This window comes from Gorilla gorilla, chromosome 16 (genome assembly GCF_029281585.2).
Source record: "Gorilla gorilla gorilla isolate KB3781 chromosome 16, NHGRI_mGorGor1-v2.1_pri, whole genome shotgun sequence".
Classification (NCBI taxonomy): domain Eukaryota; kingdom Metazoa; phylum Chordata; class Mammalia; order Primates; family Hominidae; genus Gorilla; species Gorilla gorilla.
This window is the reverse complement of record NC_073240.2, coordinates 57,155,001-57,176,297: the sequence shown is the minus strand read 5'-3', so window position 1 is coordinate 57,176,297 and position 21,297 is coordinate 57,155,001. Positions and strand designations below refer to the sequence as shown.

The 21,297-nt window shown below is 37.2% G+C and overlaps 1 protein-coding gene across 22 annotated transcripts in view; it reads right to left on the bottom strand.

Moving 5' to 3' along the window:
* TEX9 (testis expressed 9) overlaps nt 1-21,297 on the bottom strand; it is a 220,971-nt gene that overhangs the window by 71,965 nt on the left and 127,709 nt on the right. For 19 of the 22 annotated variants that reach the window (XR_008672166.2, XR_008672167.2, XR_010131178.1 and 16 more), the window contains 6 exons: nt 17,429-17,508; nt 12,936-12,984; nt 12,050-12,132; nt 10,033-10,208; nt 7,206-7,288; nt 6,619-6,792 (listed from right to left, as the gene is read on the bottom strand). Coding sequence is in view for 17 of the 22 variants with exons in the window: in XM_019011325.3 (XP_018866870.1) it covers nt 6,619-6,792; nt 7,206-7,288; nt 10,033-10,208; nt 12,050-12,132; nt 12,936-12,984; nt 17,429-17,508 (645 nt within the window). In the remaining 5 variants the exon portion in view is untranslated. Of the gene's footprint in view, nt 1-6,618; nt 6,793-7,205; nt 7,289-9,572; nt 9,593-10,032; nt 10,209-12,049; nt 12,133-12,935; nt 12,985-17,428; nt 17,509-21,297 lie in introns of those variants that run through there. The other 3 variants (XM_063699011.1, XM_055364006.2, XM_055364007.2) reach the window with 3 other exon arrangements.

The following is a 21,297-nucleotide window of genomic DNA, read 5'->3' as shown; positions in this document are numbered from 1 at the left end:
TGTTCCTGTATTGGGTGCATACATATTTAGGATAGTTAGCTCTTCTTGTTGAATTGATCCCTTTACAATTATGTAATGGCCTTTTCTCTTTTGATCTTTGTTGGTTTAAAGTCTGTTTTATCAGAGACTAGGATTGCAACCACTGCTTTTTTTTTGCTTTCAATTTGCTTGGTAGGTCTTCCTCCATCCCTTTATTTTGAGCCTGTGTGTGTCTCTGCACATGAGATGGGTCTCCTGAATACAGCACACTGATGGGTCTTGACTCTTTTTCCAATTTGCGAGTCTGTGTCTTTTAATTGGGGCATTTAGCCTATTTACATTTAAGGTTAATACTGTTATGTGTGAATTTGATCCTGTCATTATGATGTTAGCTGGTTATTTTGCCCATTAATTGATGCAGTTTCTTCATCTCATTGATGGTCTTTACCATTTGGCCTGTTTTTGCAGTGGCTGGTACCGGTTGTTTCTTTCCATGTTTAATGCTTTCTTCAGGAGCTCTTGTAAGGCAGGCCTGGTGGTGAACAAAATCTCTCAGCATTTGCTTGTCTGTAAAGGATTTTATTTCTCATTTACTTATGAAGCTTAGTTTGGCTAGATATGAAATTCTAGATTGAAAATTCTTTAAGAATGTTGAATATCGGTCCCCACTCTCTTCTGGTTTGTAGGGTTTCTGCTGAGAGATCTCCCGTTAGTCTGATGGGCTTCCCTTTGTGGGTAACCCGACCTTTCTCTCTGGCTGCCCTTAACATTTTTTCCTTCATTTCAACCTTGGTGAATCTGACAGTTATGTATCTTGGTGTTGCTCCTCTCGATGAGTATCTTTGTGGTGTTGTCTGTATTTCCTGAATTTGAATGTTGTCCTGTCTTGCTAGGTTGGGGAAGTTCTCCTGGGAAATACCCTGAAGAGTGTTTTCCAACTTGGTTCCATTCTTCCCATCACTTTCAGGTACACCAATCAAATGTAGATTTGGTCTTTTCACATAGTCCCGTTTTTCTTGAAGGCTTTGTTGATTTCTTTTTACTCTTTTTTCTGTAAACTTGTCTTCTCACTTTATTTCATTAATTAGATCTTCAATCCCTAATACCCTTTCTTTCACTTGATCAAATTGGCTATTGAAGCTTGTCCATGCATCACGGAGTTTTCGTGCCGTGGTTTTCAGCTCCATCAGGTCATTTAAGGTCTTCTCTACACTGTTTATTCTAGTTAGCCATTCGTCTAACCTTTTTTCAAGGTTTTTAGCTTCCTCGTGTTGGGTTAGAACATCATGCTCCTTTAGCTCAGAGAAGTTTATTACTGACTTTCTGAAGCCTACTTCTGTCAACTCGTCAGTCATTCTCCGTGCAGCTTTGTTCTGTTGCTGGAAAGGAGCTGCAATTCTTTGGAGGAGAAGAGGTGCTCTGGTTTTTAGAATTTTCAGCTTTTCTGCTCTGGTTTCTCCCCATCTTTGTGGTTTTATCTACCTTCGGTCTTTGATGTTGGTAACTACAGATGGGGTTTTGGTGTAGATGTCCTTTTTGTTGATGTTGATCCTATTCCTTTCTGTTTGTTAGCTTTCCCTCTAACAGTCAGGTCCCTCAGCTGCAGTTCTTTTGGAGTTTGCTGGAGGTCCACTCCACACCCTGTTTGCCTGGGTATCACCCACGGAGGCTGCAGAACAGCAAATATTGCAGAACAGCAGATATTGCTGGCTGATGCTTCCTCTGGGAGCTTCGTCCCAGAGGGGTACCCACCTACATGAGGTGTCTGTCGGCCCCTACTGGAAGGTGTGTCACAGTTAGGCTACACGGGGGTCAGGGACCCACTTGAGGAGGCAGTCTGTCCATTCTCAGAGCTCAAACGCCATGCTGGGAGAACCACTGCTCCCTTCAGACCTGTCAGACAGGGACGTTTAAGTCTGCAGAAGTTGTCTGCTGCCTTTTGCTCAGCTACACCCTGCCCACAGAGGTGGAGTCTATAGAGGCAGTAGGCCTTGCTGAGCTGCAGTGGGCTCTGCCCAGTCCAAGCTTCCCAGCCGCTTTGTTTACCTGCTCAAGCCTCAGCAATGGCAGATGCCCCTCCCACAGCCAGGCTGCCGCCTCGCAGTTCAATCTCAGACTGTTGCACTAGCAGTGAGCAAGGCTCCGTGGGTGTGTGACCCGCCAAGCCAGGCACGGGAGAGAATCTCCTTGTCTGCCGGTTGCTAAGACCTTGGGAAAAGCACTGTATTTGAGCAGAAGTGTCCCGTTTTTCCGGGTACAGTCTGTCATGGCTTCCCTTGGCTAGGAAAGGGAAATCCCCCAACCCCTTGCGCTTCCCGGGTGAGGCGACACCCCACTCTGCTTCAGTTCGCCCTCCGTGGGCTGCACCCACTGTCCAATCAGTCCCAGTGAGATGAACCAGGTACCTCAGTTGGAAATGCAGAAATCACCTGTCTTCTGCGTTGATCACACTGGGAGCTACAGACCAGAGCTGTTCCTATTTGGCCATCTTAGAAGGGCACTGTTTTGTATTTTTAGTAGAGACAGGGTTTCACCATGTTAGCCAGGATGGTCTCGATCTCCTGACCTCATGATCCGCCTGCCTTGGCCTCCCAAAGTGCTGGGATTACAGGCATCAGCCACCGCGCCTGGCCAGTCAGTTTCCGTTTCTATAAAATGCATTTTGTCTGGCATATGGCACTCAAAAAATTATCCCCATACAAAGGGGAAAAAAATTCTCCCCCTACAAAGGGAAAAGTATAATCAATGTCACCCTTTGGCAACATTAATCTACTGACAAAGTACAGTAAACAATGGATAAGAAATGGAAAATGGACACAAAATGAGAATTGAAAATAACGGATGAATGAAAAACATTTGGAAGAAAAATTGCACAGGATTGGAGATGATGGCCAAGAACATGAAAAGAATCAAATATATAACCAAGGTTTCAAGATTATCTGAGACTAGAACAGTGATGTGACAGAGCTTGGGTGCATAACGGTAAATGGTAAAGTCATGACAAATTAAAACATGGATGTTCCCCTAGACACTACAGCTTTTTCCCTTTAGACCAATTATATATATTTCTTAGACCAATAGAAATAGAATACAGAATACATATGTAATTACAAAATTTCTAGTAGCCACTGTAAGAAGGTAAAACAAACAGGTAGAATTAATTTTAATAACATTTCACTTAACCTAATATATTCAAATATTATTTCAACATATAACCAATACAAAAAATATTAAGAGATTTTGAGATAGTTTACATTCTTCATTCTGTTTTACATGAATTCTTCAAAATCTGATTTTTACTTTATACTTATAGCACATCACAATTTAGCCACATATGGTAAGTGGCTACCATACTGGAAACACAAGTGCAGACTATTAAATACTATAATTAACTTTTATTACTCGATGAGTGGGGAAACAAACTGAAGTACATTCATTCATAGTTTACACTACTCAGCAATAAAAAGGAATGGACTATAATAGGGATAAATATTGAATGTTGTATTAGTCCGTTTTCATGCTGCTGATAAAGACATACCCAAGACTGGGCAGTTTACAAAAGAAAGAGATTTACTGCACTCACAATTTCACATGGCTGGGGAGGCCTCACAATCATGCTGGAAGGTAAAGGCACGTCTCACATGGTGGCAGACAAGAGAGCTTGTGCAGGGAAACTCCCATTTTTAAAACCATCAAATCTCCTGAGACTTATTCACTCTCATGAGAACAGCACAGGAAAGACCTGCCCCTATGATTCAATGACCTCCCACTGGGTCCCTCCCACAACACATGGGAATTCAAGATGAAATTTGGGTGGGGACACAGCCAAACCATATTCTAACCCAGGACCCTCCCAAATCTCATGTCCTCACATTTCAAAACCAATCATGCCTCCTAGGCCTCTGGGCCTGTGATGGGAGGGTATGACCTCCGCATACCTTGGGAGACATTTTCCCCACTGTCTTGGGGATTAACATTCAGCTGCTCAAGACTTATGCAAATTTCTGCAGCCGGCTTGAATTTCTCCTCAGAAAATGGGATTTTCTTTTCCACTGCATTGTCAGGCTGCAAATTTTCCAACCTTTTGTGCTCTGTTTCCCTTTCAAAACTGGATGCCTTTAACAGCACCAAGTCACCTCTTGAGTGCTTTGCTGCTTAGAAATTTGTTCCACCAGATACCCTAAATCATCTCTCTCAAGTTCAAAGTTCCACAGATCTCTAGGGGAGGGACAAAATGCCACCAGTCTCTTTGCTAAAACATAACAAGAGTCACATTTGCTCTAGTTCCTAACAAGTTCCTCATCTCCATCTGAGATCACCTCAGCCTGGATTTCATTGTCTATATCATTATCAGTATTTTGGTCAAAGCCATTCAACAAGTCTCTAGGGAGTTCCAAACTTTCCCACATTTTCCTGTATTCTTCTGAGCCCTCCAAACTTTTCCAACCTCTGCCTCTTACCCAGTTCCAAGGTCACTTCAACATTTTTTGGTATCTTTTCAGTAGCGCCCGACTCTACTAGTACCAATTTACTGGATTAGTTCATCGTCATGCTGCTGATAAGACACACCCAAGACTGGGCAATTTACAAAAGAAAGAGGTTTATTGGACTCACAGTTCCACATGGCTGGGGAGGTCTCACAATCATGTTGGAAGGTAAAAGGCATGTCTCACATAGCAGCAGACAAGAGAAGAAAGTTTGCACTGGGAAACTCTCCCTTTTAAAACCATGAGATCTCCTGAGACATTTTCGCCATCACAAGAACAGCACAGGAAAGACCTGCCCCCCTGATTCAATTACCTCCCACCGGCTCCCTCCCGCAACAAGTGGGAATTCAAGATGAAATTTGGGTGGGGACACAGCCAAACCATATCAAATGTTTTATGCTAACTGAAAAAAAAAAAAAAACAGATTCAAAAGGCTATATCCAATGCGATTCTATTTATGTGACATTTGGGAAAAGTCCAAAATTTAAGAACCAAACACAGATCAGTGGTTGCCTGGTGCTGGGATTAGGGAAGGCCTTCACTAAATTCACAGGTAATTCTGGGGGGCTGATGGAACTGTTCTATGTCTCAATTATAGTGATAGTTATATTACTGCATACATTTGTCAAAACTCATAGAATTGTACACTAAAAAGTGTGAATTTACTGCATATAAATTTTGTCTAAGTGATTCTGATATTAAAATTTATTACAAGATAAAGCTAATTATACAAGACCAAAATGTTTAAAAAGCAGGGTTTTTAAATATGACCATACAAACGAGAAATGTAAGGGTACTAATAAAGGGGGCACATTTTCTTACTAAATCTCAGGATATGCTATATTACATAATTCTTATCGTCACTACATTTTACAAAGCAATCTCAAACAGTATATTTTTATTTTCACAATGGCACACTAATATAAGCTAGGATAGTTTATTTAAGATACATTCTCCCCTTAAATATGACACCAAAAGCACAGGAAACCAAATAAATATTAGATAAACTGGACTTCATCAAAATTTAAAACTTTTGTGCCTTTAGAGTACCATAAAGAAAGTGAAAGACAACCCACTGTAGGGGAAAACTATTTGCAAAATATACCTGATAAGAGACTTGTATCTAAACACACAAAGAACTTAAAAGTTCTTATTATTCAGTAATTTTTTCAAATCCAATTTAAAAAATGGGCAAAGACCTTAACAGACATTTCTCCAAAGAAAATATAAAAATGCCAATAAGCACACGAAAAGATGTTCAACATCATTAGTTATTAGGGAAATGCAAATCAAAACCACAATGAGGTAACCCTTTTACACTTGCAGTATGGCTATTATCAGAAAGATAATCTAGCAGATGTTGGTGAGGATGTGTAGAAATTAGGAGCTTCATGCACTACTGGTAGGAATGTAAAATGGTACAGGCAGTTTGGAAAACAGTCAGCAATTCCTCAAAAGGTCAACATAGGATTTCCATATGACCCAGCAATTCCATTCCTGGCTATATAACCAAGAGAAATAAAAACATATGTGCACACAAAAACTTGTACATGAATATTCAAAGTATTTAAAATTGCCAGACAGTAGAAACAACCCAAATAACCCAAAGCTACCAACTGATAAACAGATAAATTAAATGTGTTATATCCATATAACAGAATGTTACTTGCCAATAAAAAGAAATAAAATACTGATAGGGGCTGCAACATGAATGAACCTTGAAAATATCTTAAGTAAAAGTCAGTCACAAAAGACCACATATTATATGATTCCACGTATATGAGATTTCCAGAATACACAAATTTATTGAGACATAAAATAGAATAGTGGTTGCCAAGGGCTGTAAGGGATTGAGGGGAGCAGGGTCAGGGTGTGGTGGCTAAAGGGTATGAAGTATCTTTTAGGGATTACGAAAATGGTTGTGGTGATACTTGCACAATTCTATGAATACACCAAAAGCCACTGAATTGCATACTTTAAAAGGGTGAATTACATCTCAATAAAGTTGTTAAAAATATTCTATGTAAGGGGAGTTTTCAGTAAATACTAATAAAATAACTGAACTGTCAAAATGGCTTCTATACAAATGTGTAACCTTAATAATTTTCTTGTATCTTTGGCATTAAGTTAGGAAAAATACCAAAATAATTACCCTTTCTACAGAAGACAACTGTTGCTGTAATCCATCACACTTTTTGTTTGCTTCTTCGAAAAGAGTCTTGTATTTTTCTATTTGAGACTGTTGCATATTAATTGTTCGCTGCTGTCTCATAAAATCTTCTTCAAAATTTTTTACTTGAGACTTTAAATTCTGAATTTCATCCTCCTATAGTTATAAAGTTATAGACTATGTGAAAAAATATGTAAGATTTGCTATCAAAACAAAGCAGAAAAAAAGAAGTTTCATATGTTCTTTGATATTTATACACATTTCCTGAAAAACAAATTAGTCTATTTTTATCTTCAAAAATGGAAGTCAAATGTTTTATCTGCATTTAATAGCTTACACTACATTTGTAAGACTAATATAGAGAATTCTAATTGTAACAAGAATTTAAGATATTTCAGCTCTGTGAAAATTCAACATCTCAGAATAAAGTTCAGTACTTATATACAATTTTTGAATTCAAAATTTAACTATGATTTATATCTAAATAAAGTAATTCAAAAAATGTAATTGAAATTGCTCCTAAAATATCTTTGAATATTAGAGCCTTTTAAGAGGTTTTTAAAACTTACCTTTTTATTGCATTCACATACAACATTATCCAATTCCTCCTGCATAACACGGAGTTTGGCCTTTAGAAATCTGATCTGTGCTTCTGTGAATTTAAATAATTATATTTACTGTCTTTTGCTGAATCTAAGATGACATCAATTGTAAGACAGACCATTACTTTATAAAGAAGAAAATACTCAAGATGGGGAGTCAAATAGGAGATATCTGTTAGGGGGCACTATAGGTACTAAACAGTCCTAATGAAAAGGTCAATGACGAATAAATCCACTCAACAGAAAGAAATCACAGGTAGTATTCACATAAGTTTGCAGACTAAATTCACACGCACCAGGGTGGTCCAAACTACATCAGAGAATTTAAAGTGTTCTCAGGTCAGTAATGTCCCTGAGTGTTTGGCAGAAACAAACATAAATCTTCTCTAGCAAAACTCAGCTTCAGTGCAGCCATTGTGATTACAAAATGCCACTGACTGTAACATAGATCCCAATTTCTGAGCAGTTAAAATGTAGTATATGTGTCTTTGAAGCAAAGAAATACACTAATACCTTACTGTCTAAGCTTTCTCCCACAAACCTTCAGGATCTATCTTTGGTACTTTACTGCCAGCAAAAGTTCATTATTCAGTAATATCAGCAGTAAATCTTTGAAGTTTATAGGCCCATAAAGTAAATAAAGTGAAAACTGAACTTAGAACTCACTCATAAGTCATTCAGTGATTTGTTCAAAATGGCATAGTAGGGATATTATAAAACAACCCTTACCATCATGGAATTTATCTTGAGGAAACACTTGGAACTGCTCTGAGAAGTCATTAGGACAAATCTCACTAAGCCGTACACATGTGACATGCAGAGCATAAAACATCTCCATACACACTTCCATCTTTTTTAAGTGCCCTCAGTGTTATCATGGAGCTGATGAATTATGGTTGGCTCTAACCCTACCTAGGTCTCTTTGGCCTCAACTCTCCCACCAGCCTCTCATGTAACTCCAGGTGAGTAGGGAGTAGAGGGAAATGACAAATTAAAAAGGGTGAAGTTGACACCAGTTGGCCTCTGAGGGAAAGAGGGAAGAAAAAATAGGAAAGCATAACTTTTCTCATTTCTTTTTCTCCCTAACTCTAACCTTAGTAACTCTACCTCAACTCTAACTCAAGGAGCAGAGTGCTCCCATGTCTGGAGGCCCACAATACTAAACTCTGCTCCCCACTCGACCCTAGCTTTAATCTTACAAAGTAATCTGTGCTCCCAAATTACCTCTTGGTCTTTTTCTCCCACACATAACCAAACCATTCCAAGCAATCATCTAAAATAAGAGAAAATTCTCCCAAAAGAGAAGACATCTAGGCCAGTGATACTAAAAAGGGAACACAGGGAGGCAAAGTTCTAACAGGGCCATGGGACATGGGACCATGTTCCTCTACCGAGGAATAATCAATGCCTGTGTATCACATCCTCTAAAGCATCTTAGAGAGACCTAAAGGCAACTTACTGCTCCATTTACCTTCCCTTACCATAACTAGCCCTAGAAAGCTTGATTAGCTCAGTAAATATAGTAAGTGCAGAAGAAAACTGCTCCCTACTTATGATTAGTATGTAACACAATAATTATTATACATATAAATTATGATTTTTCACAGAATCAGAGAATTTTAAAGATAAACTGGTATGGTTTGGATCTGTGTCCCCACCCAAATCTCATGTTGAATTGTAATCCCCAGTGTTGGAGGTGGGGCGTGGTGGGAGGTGAATGGATCATGGGTGTGGTTTCTCATGAATGGTTTAGTATCATCCCTTTTAGTAGTGTCCTCATGATAGTGAGTTCTCATGAAAACTGGTTGTTTAAAAGCATGTAGCACCTCCCCCGTCTCCTGTTCGTGATCCCACCGTGTGAGATGCCTCACTCCCTGTTTGCCTTCCGCTATGACTGGAAGTTTCCTGAGGCCTCCCCAGAAGCAGAAACTGCTATGCTTCCTATACAGCCTGCAGTACCATGAGCCAATTAAACCATTTCTTTATAAATTACACAGTCTCAGGTATTTCTTTATAGCAGTGCAGGAACAGACTAATACATAAACTTTATGATCATCTAATACAAACTACTAAATTTTCAAATGAATAAACTGCTATTACAGAGGGACTAAGTGGCTTGCCTGTAGTCACAATTAATTGTATTATAGTTCAGCAGTAACTAGTTCATATATACTCAATTGTCTTACTTTTTTGTTTCAATAGCATAGGAGGCGCCTCATAAATTTACTAATGTTTTTAGTTGATCGAAATTTAGTATTATTATTCTAGTGATATGCAAAGAATGAGTTAGTAAGAAAAATTATATTCATTAGAACACTCATTTGATTGTTTTACCTGATGCAATGTCAATTCATTTGTCCTTTTGCATGTGTTGATTTAACATGCAATAAATAAAATATATTAACAGTAAATGAAAAAATTCAGAAAAACTTCTTTAATATTTTAACAATAAGCAATAGGTATTTTAACTTAAGTTGAAATGTATTCAATCAAATCAGTACAATATAGTCTTTTTTATTTTTACTTTTTATAATGGAAAATATGAAACATAAAAGTAGGCGAGTTCAATGAACCTCATTTACCCACCACCTATCTTTAACAATGACTGACCCATCGCCAATTTTATTTCATCTATAATCCCATTCATTCCTCCCTCCACCACATCCTACTAGATAATTCTGAAACAAACCAAGACATAATACATTTTTTTAAATGTAAGAAATAGTTCCCCAAGATTTCTTCTTCTAAGTAACTGTGCTATAAAGATAAAAATAAAAAACTAAAGAAAATCTACCTGTTCCAATGTCATTACTAACACCAGAAAAAATATCATCTATATATTCAGGTAAGCCTTCTTCCTCCAGTTGCCCTTCAATTTTGCTAATTGTTTTTGCAAGGGAAAAGTCTGAGAAATCCTCTGGAATGGCAACATCGTCGGCAGTTTGGACATCAGAGTATTTCAATTTAACACTAAAAAATAAAAATTAAATACATATGTATGTATATACGTACATATGAACAAAATAGGAAAGGTAGGCAGGTATATGCCTTTTACCCAAATAAGCAGATCAAAATTATTATAAATTTAAATTTATGATGAAATCTGTAATTGATATTTTTAAGGATTATATTACAAGAGACTACTATTACACATTTTAAATTTATGATGAAATCTACATGTGATACTTTCAAGGACTATATTACAAGAGACTTAGCAGATTTTTGGTTTTTATGAATCACATGACCACAGAGCTAGAGAAGGCTTTATGAGGCCAGATGGTCTAGACTTTGCTTCCAAATAAGGCAATACCAAGACTAAGAGTATTGCACTTGGCCTCCTAGGTCAAATCCAGCCTATGACTTTTAAATTTACATGCTTCTAGAGAAAAACTGTACAAACTGACATCATCCTGGCCATAATTCTACAAACAGCAAAGAAAAATACCCCTTGAGAAAGAATTACAGAGTGAAGAGCTAATAGCTCAATCAAACAACATTTTTTCCACCCAAAGAAACACATTCTTAACCACAATCAATACTAACCAAAAAGTTGGATGTGAATTTTCTTTAATGAAATGGAGAAGACAGACAAAATAAAACTCATTTCTGAAGGCACTGAGGAAAAGGCCAGGCCTAATTCATTGACAGATGAACAAATTTATGGTTCTGAAAGCCAAGTTCACTTTTAAAACATAAGCAAAGGCTTCACAATTCATTTTAATTTTTTGTGGGTACACAGTAGGTATACACATTTATGAGGTACATGAGATGTTTTGATACAGGAATGCAATGTGAAATGAGCACATTATGGAGAAGGGGGTATCCATCCCCTCAAGCATTGTTTGAGTTACAAACAATCTAATTACACCCTTTATTTTAAAAATACAATTAAGTTATTATTGGCTATCGTCACCCTATTGTGCTGTCAAATAGTAGGTCTTGATCTTCAGAATTCTATTTGAAAAATCAACTTTTTTAAAAAAAAGTGGAGTCTGAAAAGATAACCCTTTCCAGTTATATATGCATGTATGTGGCATGTATGTTCTTTTCTTCAATCTATTGTATAGTTATTTTCTGTTCCTTATCACTTCACTCTATTTTTTCCATCCCTTTTATTAAAAAAAAAGTTATTTAAACAATTAAAAGACACAAAAGTGAACAAAGATTTTTTCCAGAATTACAATGCAATGATCAGCCTGGGTAAGTAATAGACAAATAAATTTAATAACTTACTGAAGATGGTTGGCGCAACACAATCCTCCACCTTTTCTAGAAAGCATCCTATCCTAGGGAGCATCTTGGATCCCTTTTTATGCTTATAATACTAAGAACCGTCTTGAATTCTTTCTCACCCAAAACAACAAAATGTAAATTATAATTATATTATAGTCCTATTTAGAGCATGCCAAATCATTCTGTAGCTCAATAGACAAAATAATATATGCACTTTGTCAAATACTCAAAAACTACACTATTGAGCCTATTTGGGAGAACTAGGCAGAGATTAAAAAAAAAACCCGGTTGTAGTCACAGTTCTAAGAGAATAACTCAATAGAAATAACATTTATAAAAATTTTAGATTTAGGAATTTTGCTTAAGAGAACAATATAAAATATTTGTTAACTGCTGCAAAACATTCCTGAGTAGAAAATGTTCTAAATTACTGAATGTGGATAAGAGATATGTGGTGTAACTTAATGTTTAGGGTGTAGAAAGACCTGGAAAAACAAACAGAGCTTAATAATTAAGAATGATGGTATTGTGAATTACAAAACTAAAAAAAAAGAAATACTTTGAAAACTATACTATACCTTGAATTTGTTTTCCTTCCTTTATTTGCAGAGTGTAATTTGTTTTGAACCTTGTTTACAGGATCAATGTTTTTGGTCTTTGGCTACATGAAAAGAATTGAAAGTATTGACTAATTAGAGTCTAATCATTTGCCAAAGAAAGCAATTCTGTAACACATAGAATTGCTATTTTGCTACACAGAAAAACTACTATTTGCTATTTTTATGGAATTACCAAAAATGTGTTTTCAAGAATATCACAACTGTATAGCTGGAAAAGACCTAGATAACACCAAAACCAAGAAATTCAAGTATAAGGAAAATGAGTCCTAAAGATTCAATGGTATTCAGCTAGCCAGTGGAATGTCATGAATAAATCTGGACATTCTGACTCACAGAATTTAGTTCTCCTCATGAACCAATTATTCCCCAGGCAGACCTCCCGTGGCCTTCAGGTATACAGTTCCCTTGGCTTAGGTCTCCATGGATGGGAAACATAGATCCCACTATGTTCTACACCTGGAAGAGTGATCTCTACACTGTAACTATTTAAATGAACAAACAAACTTTTCAAATCACCTTCTTTGTATATAAGTATCATTCTTTTTCAAGTCTTCCCTCTACTAGATTTAAGCATCAGAAAAAAAAAATAAGCCTCAGTTTACAAAGTCATTTCACCTAGCATTTTTTCCATTATACCTCCAAATTATTCAGTGAAATTATGAAACAACAAAGGATTCCATTTATTTTATGAGGGACATTTCATAAATGCATCCCTCTGAGTATCAAGGTTCATATTCTATTTCTGTTGAGTCATACCCCTTCTCTGCTTTGTCTAAGAAAAGTCTAAAAAATAACCTGAGTTCTACAGAATATAATTGCATTCACAGAAAGTTTGATTTCATACCTTAGTTTCTGAATGAAGATGAACTATCCCTTCAGATGGTGACAGACCTCTACAGACCAAAAATAAACATTATACATTAATAATAGATGACACTGAGCTGAGACAATGAAATTCAACAATTATATTTGAAAGGGAAAATATTCAACAATCAAACAGACTTTGCTATAATTCTAGTTACCCACATGTTAATTTATTTTGAATGAGTACAATAAACAAGAAAAATGCTTTGGTTAAATACCAAATTTTGGTTAAATTCACCTTTGAGAAGATACACTATAATGCCAATATTTTAGTAGGAAAATGTAGCAAAAATTTTAATGAATGGAAATCATAAAGAGTAATTGTGGGCTATCCACAGCAATTACCCATTTTACAAATGATTCACCACAGGGCTTTTTATTGTAAGCCCACTCAATGTTACTGTTTTTAATCCACTTAAAACACCTGGTTAGTGCCTGTTTTCCTCATTATACTGTGAACTCTATGAGGGTAGAAATCACGTCTGCCTTGTTCAATATTCTATGCCTAGTCAATTTAAAAGTTTATATGCCAGGTACTACTGGCATAAGTATTTGTTGAGTGCATGAATAAATACACGTAAAATGCAATTCATTTTTATACACAAGGTTTTCAAAATATATTTGTAGTTTCAAACAAGGAGTGTTTATGGAGGTCTGCAAACTATGGCCCACAGGCTGAATCCACCCACTCATTCATTTATGTATTATCTATGGCTGTTTTCACACTACAACCTTAAAGTTAAGCAGGTACAACAGACTATATAGCCCACAAACCTAAAAATATTTGCTATCTGCCCCTTTACAGAAAAAGTTTGCCTAACCCATTGTCTTGGGCATTGTATTTATATCTCTGAAAACATACCATGTTAGCATCCATTATTGCTATGAAAAAACTCCACTATATCCCCTGAGAACTCCTAACCACTGGAGAAGACATACAACTAAAATTATTGTGCATCAGATGCCTCCCACTTAGCTAGCCATGCATAAATTTTTTCATATTAAATACAAAGATATACTTAGATAAATAAACCTCTTAACTATTAGAAATACCTCTGGGAAGAAAAAAAGGCTTTCAAAATATGTTAAAAATTACAGAAACTAAATCATTCTCACAAATGACATGAAAATGTTTCCAAATGTCATACAAATTTTAAGTGTCCTCTTTAATCTTCCTCATTTTAAATTAATGTTTGTCATTTTAGTACATTTTCTGTACCTTTCATTCCATTCCCCAACATACATGCATACATATCAGCCAAAAGACATTTAAGGGTTATCTGTCTCCATCAGATTTCGCAGTGATATTACTTTGCTAGTGTATTTCCATGAAAAGTAAGCTATAGTATGGTATTCTTACTTTTGTTTAACTCCATGAAATGTCTGTTTGTAATATGATGGAAATAACTGTATGGTAAACCATGCTTCAAGCAGACTGGAGGATACGTATACTACGTTATTAGGAAATTAAACTCTGGTTTCCCATCACATTTTTCGACAGAGTCATCCTGGGTGTTGAAGACCTATTAAAATATATTCTTCCTAATTATTTTAGGTGGAATATCATTGTTCCAACCTGAAATGAATGGTTTCTTTATAGAATTATCTCCCATATTCAGGAATTCCCAACTGATCAACAAATGCCATGTTTTACACGGTAAAAGCCATCTGTTCAAACAGTAGCATTAAAAAAAAAACTGATAGGTAAACAGAGCGTCATCATCACAACATCATCATCTGTTGTTAGCATCATTTCAGTTCTTTAGTTTACTGGATAAACATCATGTCTAATCTTATGTATAATCCAAAGTTTGGAATTTTGATAACTTAAATATCTATTTTTCATAGAATATCACAGTATTACTATAATAAAGATAAGTGGTTTCATGGTATATGTATGCATACATATGTATATCAAAATATAAAAATGTGTAATTGATGTACTTAAAAAATACTCAAAAGCAACACATATTAACTTCTTGGAAGCAAGATCAGGTCTGTTTACTCACCACTGTAATACCAGTAGCTAGACCTGGCACTAACAGTGTTCAAAAATTATTTTTTTCAGGTTTGAGATATAACTGATACATCACACAATATACTCTTTTTACATATACAGTTCAATACGTTTTAGCTAATGTATATGGTCACATAACCACCACAACCACCAAGACAGAGAGTATTTCCACCATCTCAAAAAGTTCCCTTGTGTTCCTTGGTAGTCCCCTAACTCCTACTCAAGCCCCAGACAACCACTTTGATTTCTGTCCCTAAAGCTCTGCCTTTTCCAGAGCATCAAATAAGTGAAAACATAGATTATGTATGTTTTTTAGCCCAGCTTCTTTCACTTAGCAACTATGTTGTTATTCTATTAGTAGTTCATGTCTTTTTATTGCCAAGTAGTATTCCATTGCATGGATATACCATAATTTGTTTATCCAGCCACCAATTGATAAATATTTTAATTATTTCCAGGTTTTGGTAATTATGAATAAAACTAATCTAAAAATTCACATGCAGGTTTTTTCGTGGATATATGTCTATATTTCTCTTGGGTAAATATCTAGGAAGGGAAATACTGGATTGTATGCAATAATTATTTTTGAATAAATGAATAATGTCCCAATATTTCACATGAGCCAAATATACTGCCATATCAGTAATAAACTTCTCTTTTGTCTCTAAACCCTGTAGGGCTATGCACCTCTTATAGCCTGCTTCTTGATCTTAGAATACTGGAAGGCGGGGTACCCATAGTTGTTTTAATATTTTAAAAGCCAGAAATAATTTTAGTCCATTCTTAGAGTTTCTTTGCTGATAAAACTTTCCCCCAAACTAGTGGGTTTCTTCCCTATTTAATTTCAGCCAGTTCTACATGCCATTACATCACCTACAATTCTTTCCAAGACTAATTCTTTGTTTCTTCACCTGACCTCTCTTTCTCAATTTAAAAAACGGGTTACTTTAACACTGTCAAGCTTCTAAGGAGAGACTATAACTTTAGTTAGGTCTTTGCCGTGGGCCATTTTACCCAAATGAAAAGTTTCACTATGTGCCATTTAATCTGATCCTTGCCTTGAGGAGCCTTAATCCACTGAAAAATTTTATCAGTAGTCATAAAGTCCACATGTTTAGTCTGATATTTGTCTCAAGGTTGAATTTTGATAGGCTTTTGTTCCTTACAGATTTTCTCAATTTTACCTTGTAATTCTTGAGGTCTAAAACCAGCTTACTCCACAACTCCACAGTTACAACAAGGGTAATCAAGAGTGTGCTGTTGGCATAATGACAACTATATAGATCAATGGAACAGATATGAAAGTCCAAAAATAAAACCATATGTCTGCAGTCAACTGATTTTTGACAAAAGTGCTAAGAACATTCAATGGGGAAAGAACAGTCTTCTCAACAAATAATGCTGAGACAAATGGCTATCCATGTGCAAAAGAATGGAGGTTGACGCTTATACCACATACAAAAATTAACTCAAAATGGATCAAAGAACCTGAATCTAAGAGTTAAAACCATAAAGCTCTTCAAAGAAATCATGATTGTAAATCTTTGTGACTCTCAATTAGATAATCAGGTATTCCCTTTTATTTCTGCTTGCAAATCAGCCAAATGTTTCCCAAACTTGTCTCTTTAACAGGACATACTGTTGATATTGTGTTTCAGCCTCTTTCCCCAGAGAACAAGTTCATTAGACACCTGTTGTGCCTCCCAATTTACCACAGATGATAGTTTTACTAAATTCATTGCCACTACATAACATTAATCCTTTATCTTTTCAGCCTCCAATATCAGTTTCCTTGCTGGCTCCCACCTAACTGCTAAGGTAATGCCACACTTCTGAATTTTTGTTATGCAGCATTCCATTCCCAATACCAATTTCAACATTAGCAAAGATAAGCAGGGTAGTAACCTAAAAATTCCAGTGGCTTAACCCATTCAATGCAGCAGTAGTGAGGAAGAAAGATCCTTTTTTCTACATGGTCCACACACGGTCACCCAGAGACCAGGCTAGGAGATTTTACCAATTGGAATTTTACTCATCTTCATGGCCGGAAAGTCATTTGGAGGTCCACACACCAATTTTTGTCTGTTTTGGCTTGGAAGAGATTAACTAAACTTCTGTTCATAGCCCAATGACAACTGTAAGAGACTTGGAATGTTTGGTGATCATCATTCCGTCTGCTACAATATGATTTCATAGTTTTATTCACATCGATTACATACTTTTCCTGTTTCCTCTCTAAAGTTTTAAAAATGAGGACAAGAATATACATTTCAAAATAATATTTTGAAAATTACATGAGATAAAGGGCTTGCACTGTGTCTGATTGGTATAAGCCCCCTATATATACATTATTCTTCAAATTATAGATTTTTCAATGTTTGCATGCAAAAAGATCTTACATAAAGATCCATGTACATCCTTTTAAAAGAAGGTGCTTGAGAATTTAAGTTACTTACCTTAAACTGTAATCATCTTCGTCATCACATGATTTCATTTGTGTTGAAACAGGCCTAGATCGTACTTCTTGCCGATCTCTCTTAAATGAGTAAAGATAGGTAATATATCATATAGAAAAAAACTCAAATCACTAAGATATATTCAAGTGCCTCTCTGAACATTCATCATTTCAGAATTGTCCAAGGTTTCCATAACATAAAGGCACAGAATTCTAAATGCTATAGTATGAAGATAAAGTCTATAACACTAGTTGCACCTTTCATTTGTTCTGGGTTAAAAAATTCCATCCTAAGGGGAAAATGTAAGAATATCAAGGCCTTTACATAATATTTCTAACTCCAGTTTCCCCATCCCTTTAGAGTCTTCCAGCTTATACAGCATACAGCAGAAATTAGAAGGAGGCACAAGAAATTAAAAAAATAAATTCACTAAATGGGTAGAAAAATTTGTCTCAAATCAGGAAAAACTTCAATGTTGAGAAGACTGTGAAGATGCTAAAAGTGAAGTATCAGGGGTAAAAGCTTTTGGCAAAGACACATCAAGAAATGAAAGTGAGGCAAGATGGTGGAATAGAAGCCTACACTGTTCATTCCCTCTGCAGGAACACCAAATTTTAACAACTACCTGCACACAAAAACATCATCACAAGAACCAAAAATCAGGTGAGCAATCACAGTACCTGGTTTTAACTTCATATCATTGAAAGAGGCATTGAAGAAGGTTGGAGAGACTTAAAAAGCTGACACCACCCCTTCCTGACTCACTCCTGCAGTGGCTGTGCAACCTGAAGAGTCTGTGCACTTAGGGGAGGGACAGCACAGTGACTGGGCGACTGTACATTGAACTCAGTGCTGCCCTGTCAGAGTGGAGAGCAAAGTCATGCAGGGCGGAGACTTTGAGTACCCATGCATGGAGGAAGCATTTGGACCAGCTATAGCCAGAGGAAAATCACCCATCCTGTGGGTCAGAACTCCAGTTTGTCAGCAAGTCTTGCCACTACTGGCCACAGTGCTCTGGGGTCCTAGGTAAACTTGAAGGGCAGTCTAGGATACAATGGCTCCAATTTCTAGGCAAATCCTAGTGCTGGGCTTGACTCAGAGCCAGAGGACTAGGCTGGCACCTAGGGAGACACCAATTGTGACCCAGGAAAACACCAACCAGGGCACTAAAGGATTGCTTATGCCGTGCCTTCCCCAACACGAGGCAGTGCAGTTCACAGCAACAAAAGTGTCTCATTCCTTCTGTTTAAGGAGAGGAGAACAAAGAGTAAAGAGGATGTTTGTTATCTTGCATCTTGGATACCACCTCGGCCATGGAAGGCAGCCAACAGGGTGCCAGGCAGAGTCACGCAGCCACCATTACAAGCCCTAGCTCCTAAATGACATTTCTAGACACATCGTGGGCCAAGAGGGAATCTGCTGCCTTGAAGGGAAGGACCCAGTTCTGACAGCATTCATCACCTGCTAAATAAAGGGACCTTGGGCCCCAAATAACCAGCAGCAATACCAAGGTATTAATAGCAGGCCATGGGCCTTGGGCTCTGAGACATACTGATTTCAGGGGTGATCCAGCACATTCCCAGTTGTAGTGGCTACAGTGAAAGACTCCTTCTGCTTGTGAAAGCAGAGGGAAAAGTATAGGGGCCTTTGTCTTGCACCTTAAGAACTAGCACAGCCACAGCAGGGCAGAGCACCACGTGGACTCTTGGGGTGCCTGATTCCAGGATTTGACTCTTAGACAGCATTTCTAGACTTGCCCAGGGCCAGAGGGGAGCCCACTCCCTTGAAGAGTGAGTCCCAGGCCTGGCAACATTCACCACGACCTGACTGAAAAGCCCTTGGGCTTTAAGTGAACACTAGCAGTGGCCTGGCAGAACCCTGCTATGGACTGGTGGTGGTGGTGACCACAAGGAGAGGCCCCTCTGCCTGTGGAAAGGGGAGTGAAGAGCAGGAAGGACTTTATGTTGTAGTCTGAGTGCCAGCTTAGCCACAAAACACTAGAACACCAGATAAATTTCTAAGATTTCTAACTTCAATCTCTGACTACCAGACAGCATCTCTGGACCCACCCAGGGCCTGGGGGAACTCGCCACCCTGAAGGGAAGGACACAAACCTGGCTGGCCTCATCACCTGCTGATTGTAGAGCTCTAGGGCCTTGAGTGAACATAGGTGGTAGCCAGGTAGTGTTTATAGCAGGTTGTGGGCAAGATCCAGTACTGTTCTGGCTTCAGGTCTGACCGAGCACAATCCCAGTGGTGCTGGGCACAGGGGTGCTTGCATCACCACACCCCTAGTTTCAGACAGCTCAGCAGAGAGAGAAAGAGACTCCATTTGTTTGGGAGAAAATAAAGGAAGAGAACGAGTCTCTGTCTGGTAACCCAGATAATTCTTTCAGATCTTATCCAAGACCACCAAGGCCTCTACAAGTCTGCAAAAACCCTAGTGATATTGGGCAGGGGGCCCAAGTGCCTTTAAATAACTGGAAAGCCTTCTCAAGAAAGACTGGCACAAATAAACCCAGACTGTGAAGACTACAGTGCTTAACTCTTCAATGCCTAGACAGTGACAAACATCTACAAGTATCAAGATCATCCAGGAAAACATGACTTTGCCAAATGAGCTAAATAAGACACCAGTGACCAATCCTGGAAAAACAGAGACATGTGACCTTTCAGACAGTGAATTCAAAATAGCTGTTTTGAGAAAGCTCAAAGAAACCCAAGTAACAGAAAAGGAATTCAAAATTCTATCAGATAAATTTAACAAAGAGATTGACATAATTAAAAAGAATCGAGAAATTCTGGAGTTAAAAATGCAACTGACATACTGAAGGCTGCATCAGAGTCTCTTAATAGCAGAACTGATCAAGCAGAAGAATTAGTAATCTTGAAGACATGCTATTTGAAAATACAGAGGAGACAAAAGAAAAAAGAATGAAGCATGCCTACAAGATCTAGAAAATAGGCTCAATAGGGCAAATATAAGACTTATTGGCCTTAAACAAGAGGCAGAGAGAGGTAGAAAGTTTATTCGAAGGGATAATATCAGAGAACTTCCCAAACCTTGAGAAAGTTATCAATGTTCAAGTAAAAGAAGACTATAGAACACCAAGCAGATTTAACCCAAAAAAGACTACCTCAAGGCATTTAATAATCAAACTCCCAAAGGTCAAAGATAAAGAAAGGATCCTAAAAACAGCAAGAGAAAAGAAACAAACAACATACAAAGAAGCTCCAATACATCTAGCAGCAGACTTCTCAGTGGAAACCTTACAGACCAGGAGAGAGTGGCATGACATACTTAAAGTGCTGAAGAAAAAAATATAGATTTTAACCTTAGAATAGTATATCCAGCAAAAATATCCTTCAAACATGAAAGATAATAACAGACCTTCCCAGAAAAACAAAAGCTGAGGCATTCCATCAACACTAGACCTGTCCTACAAGAAATGCTAAAGATAGTTCTTTAATCTAAAAGAAAAGGATGTTAATGAGCAAGAAGAAATCATCAGAAGGTACAAAAGTCACTGGTAATAGTAAACATACAGAAAAACACAGAATATTATAACACTGTAATTGAGTGTAAACTACTCTAAAGTAGAAAGACTAAATGATGAGCCAATTAAAAATAATAACTACAACAACTTTTTAAGTCATAGACAGTACAGTAAGACAGAAACAGTAACAACAAGTTAAAAACTAGGGAGATAAAAGTAAAGTGTAGAGTTTGTATTAGTTTTCTTTTTGCATGTTTGTTTATGCAATCAGCGTCAAGTTGTCATCAGCTTTAAACAATGGGTTGTATGATAGTATTTGCAAGCCTCACAGTAACCTCAAGCCAAAAAACATACAATGACCACACAAAAAAT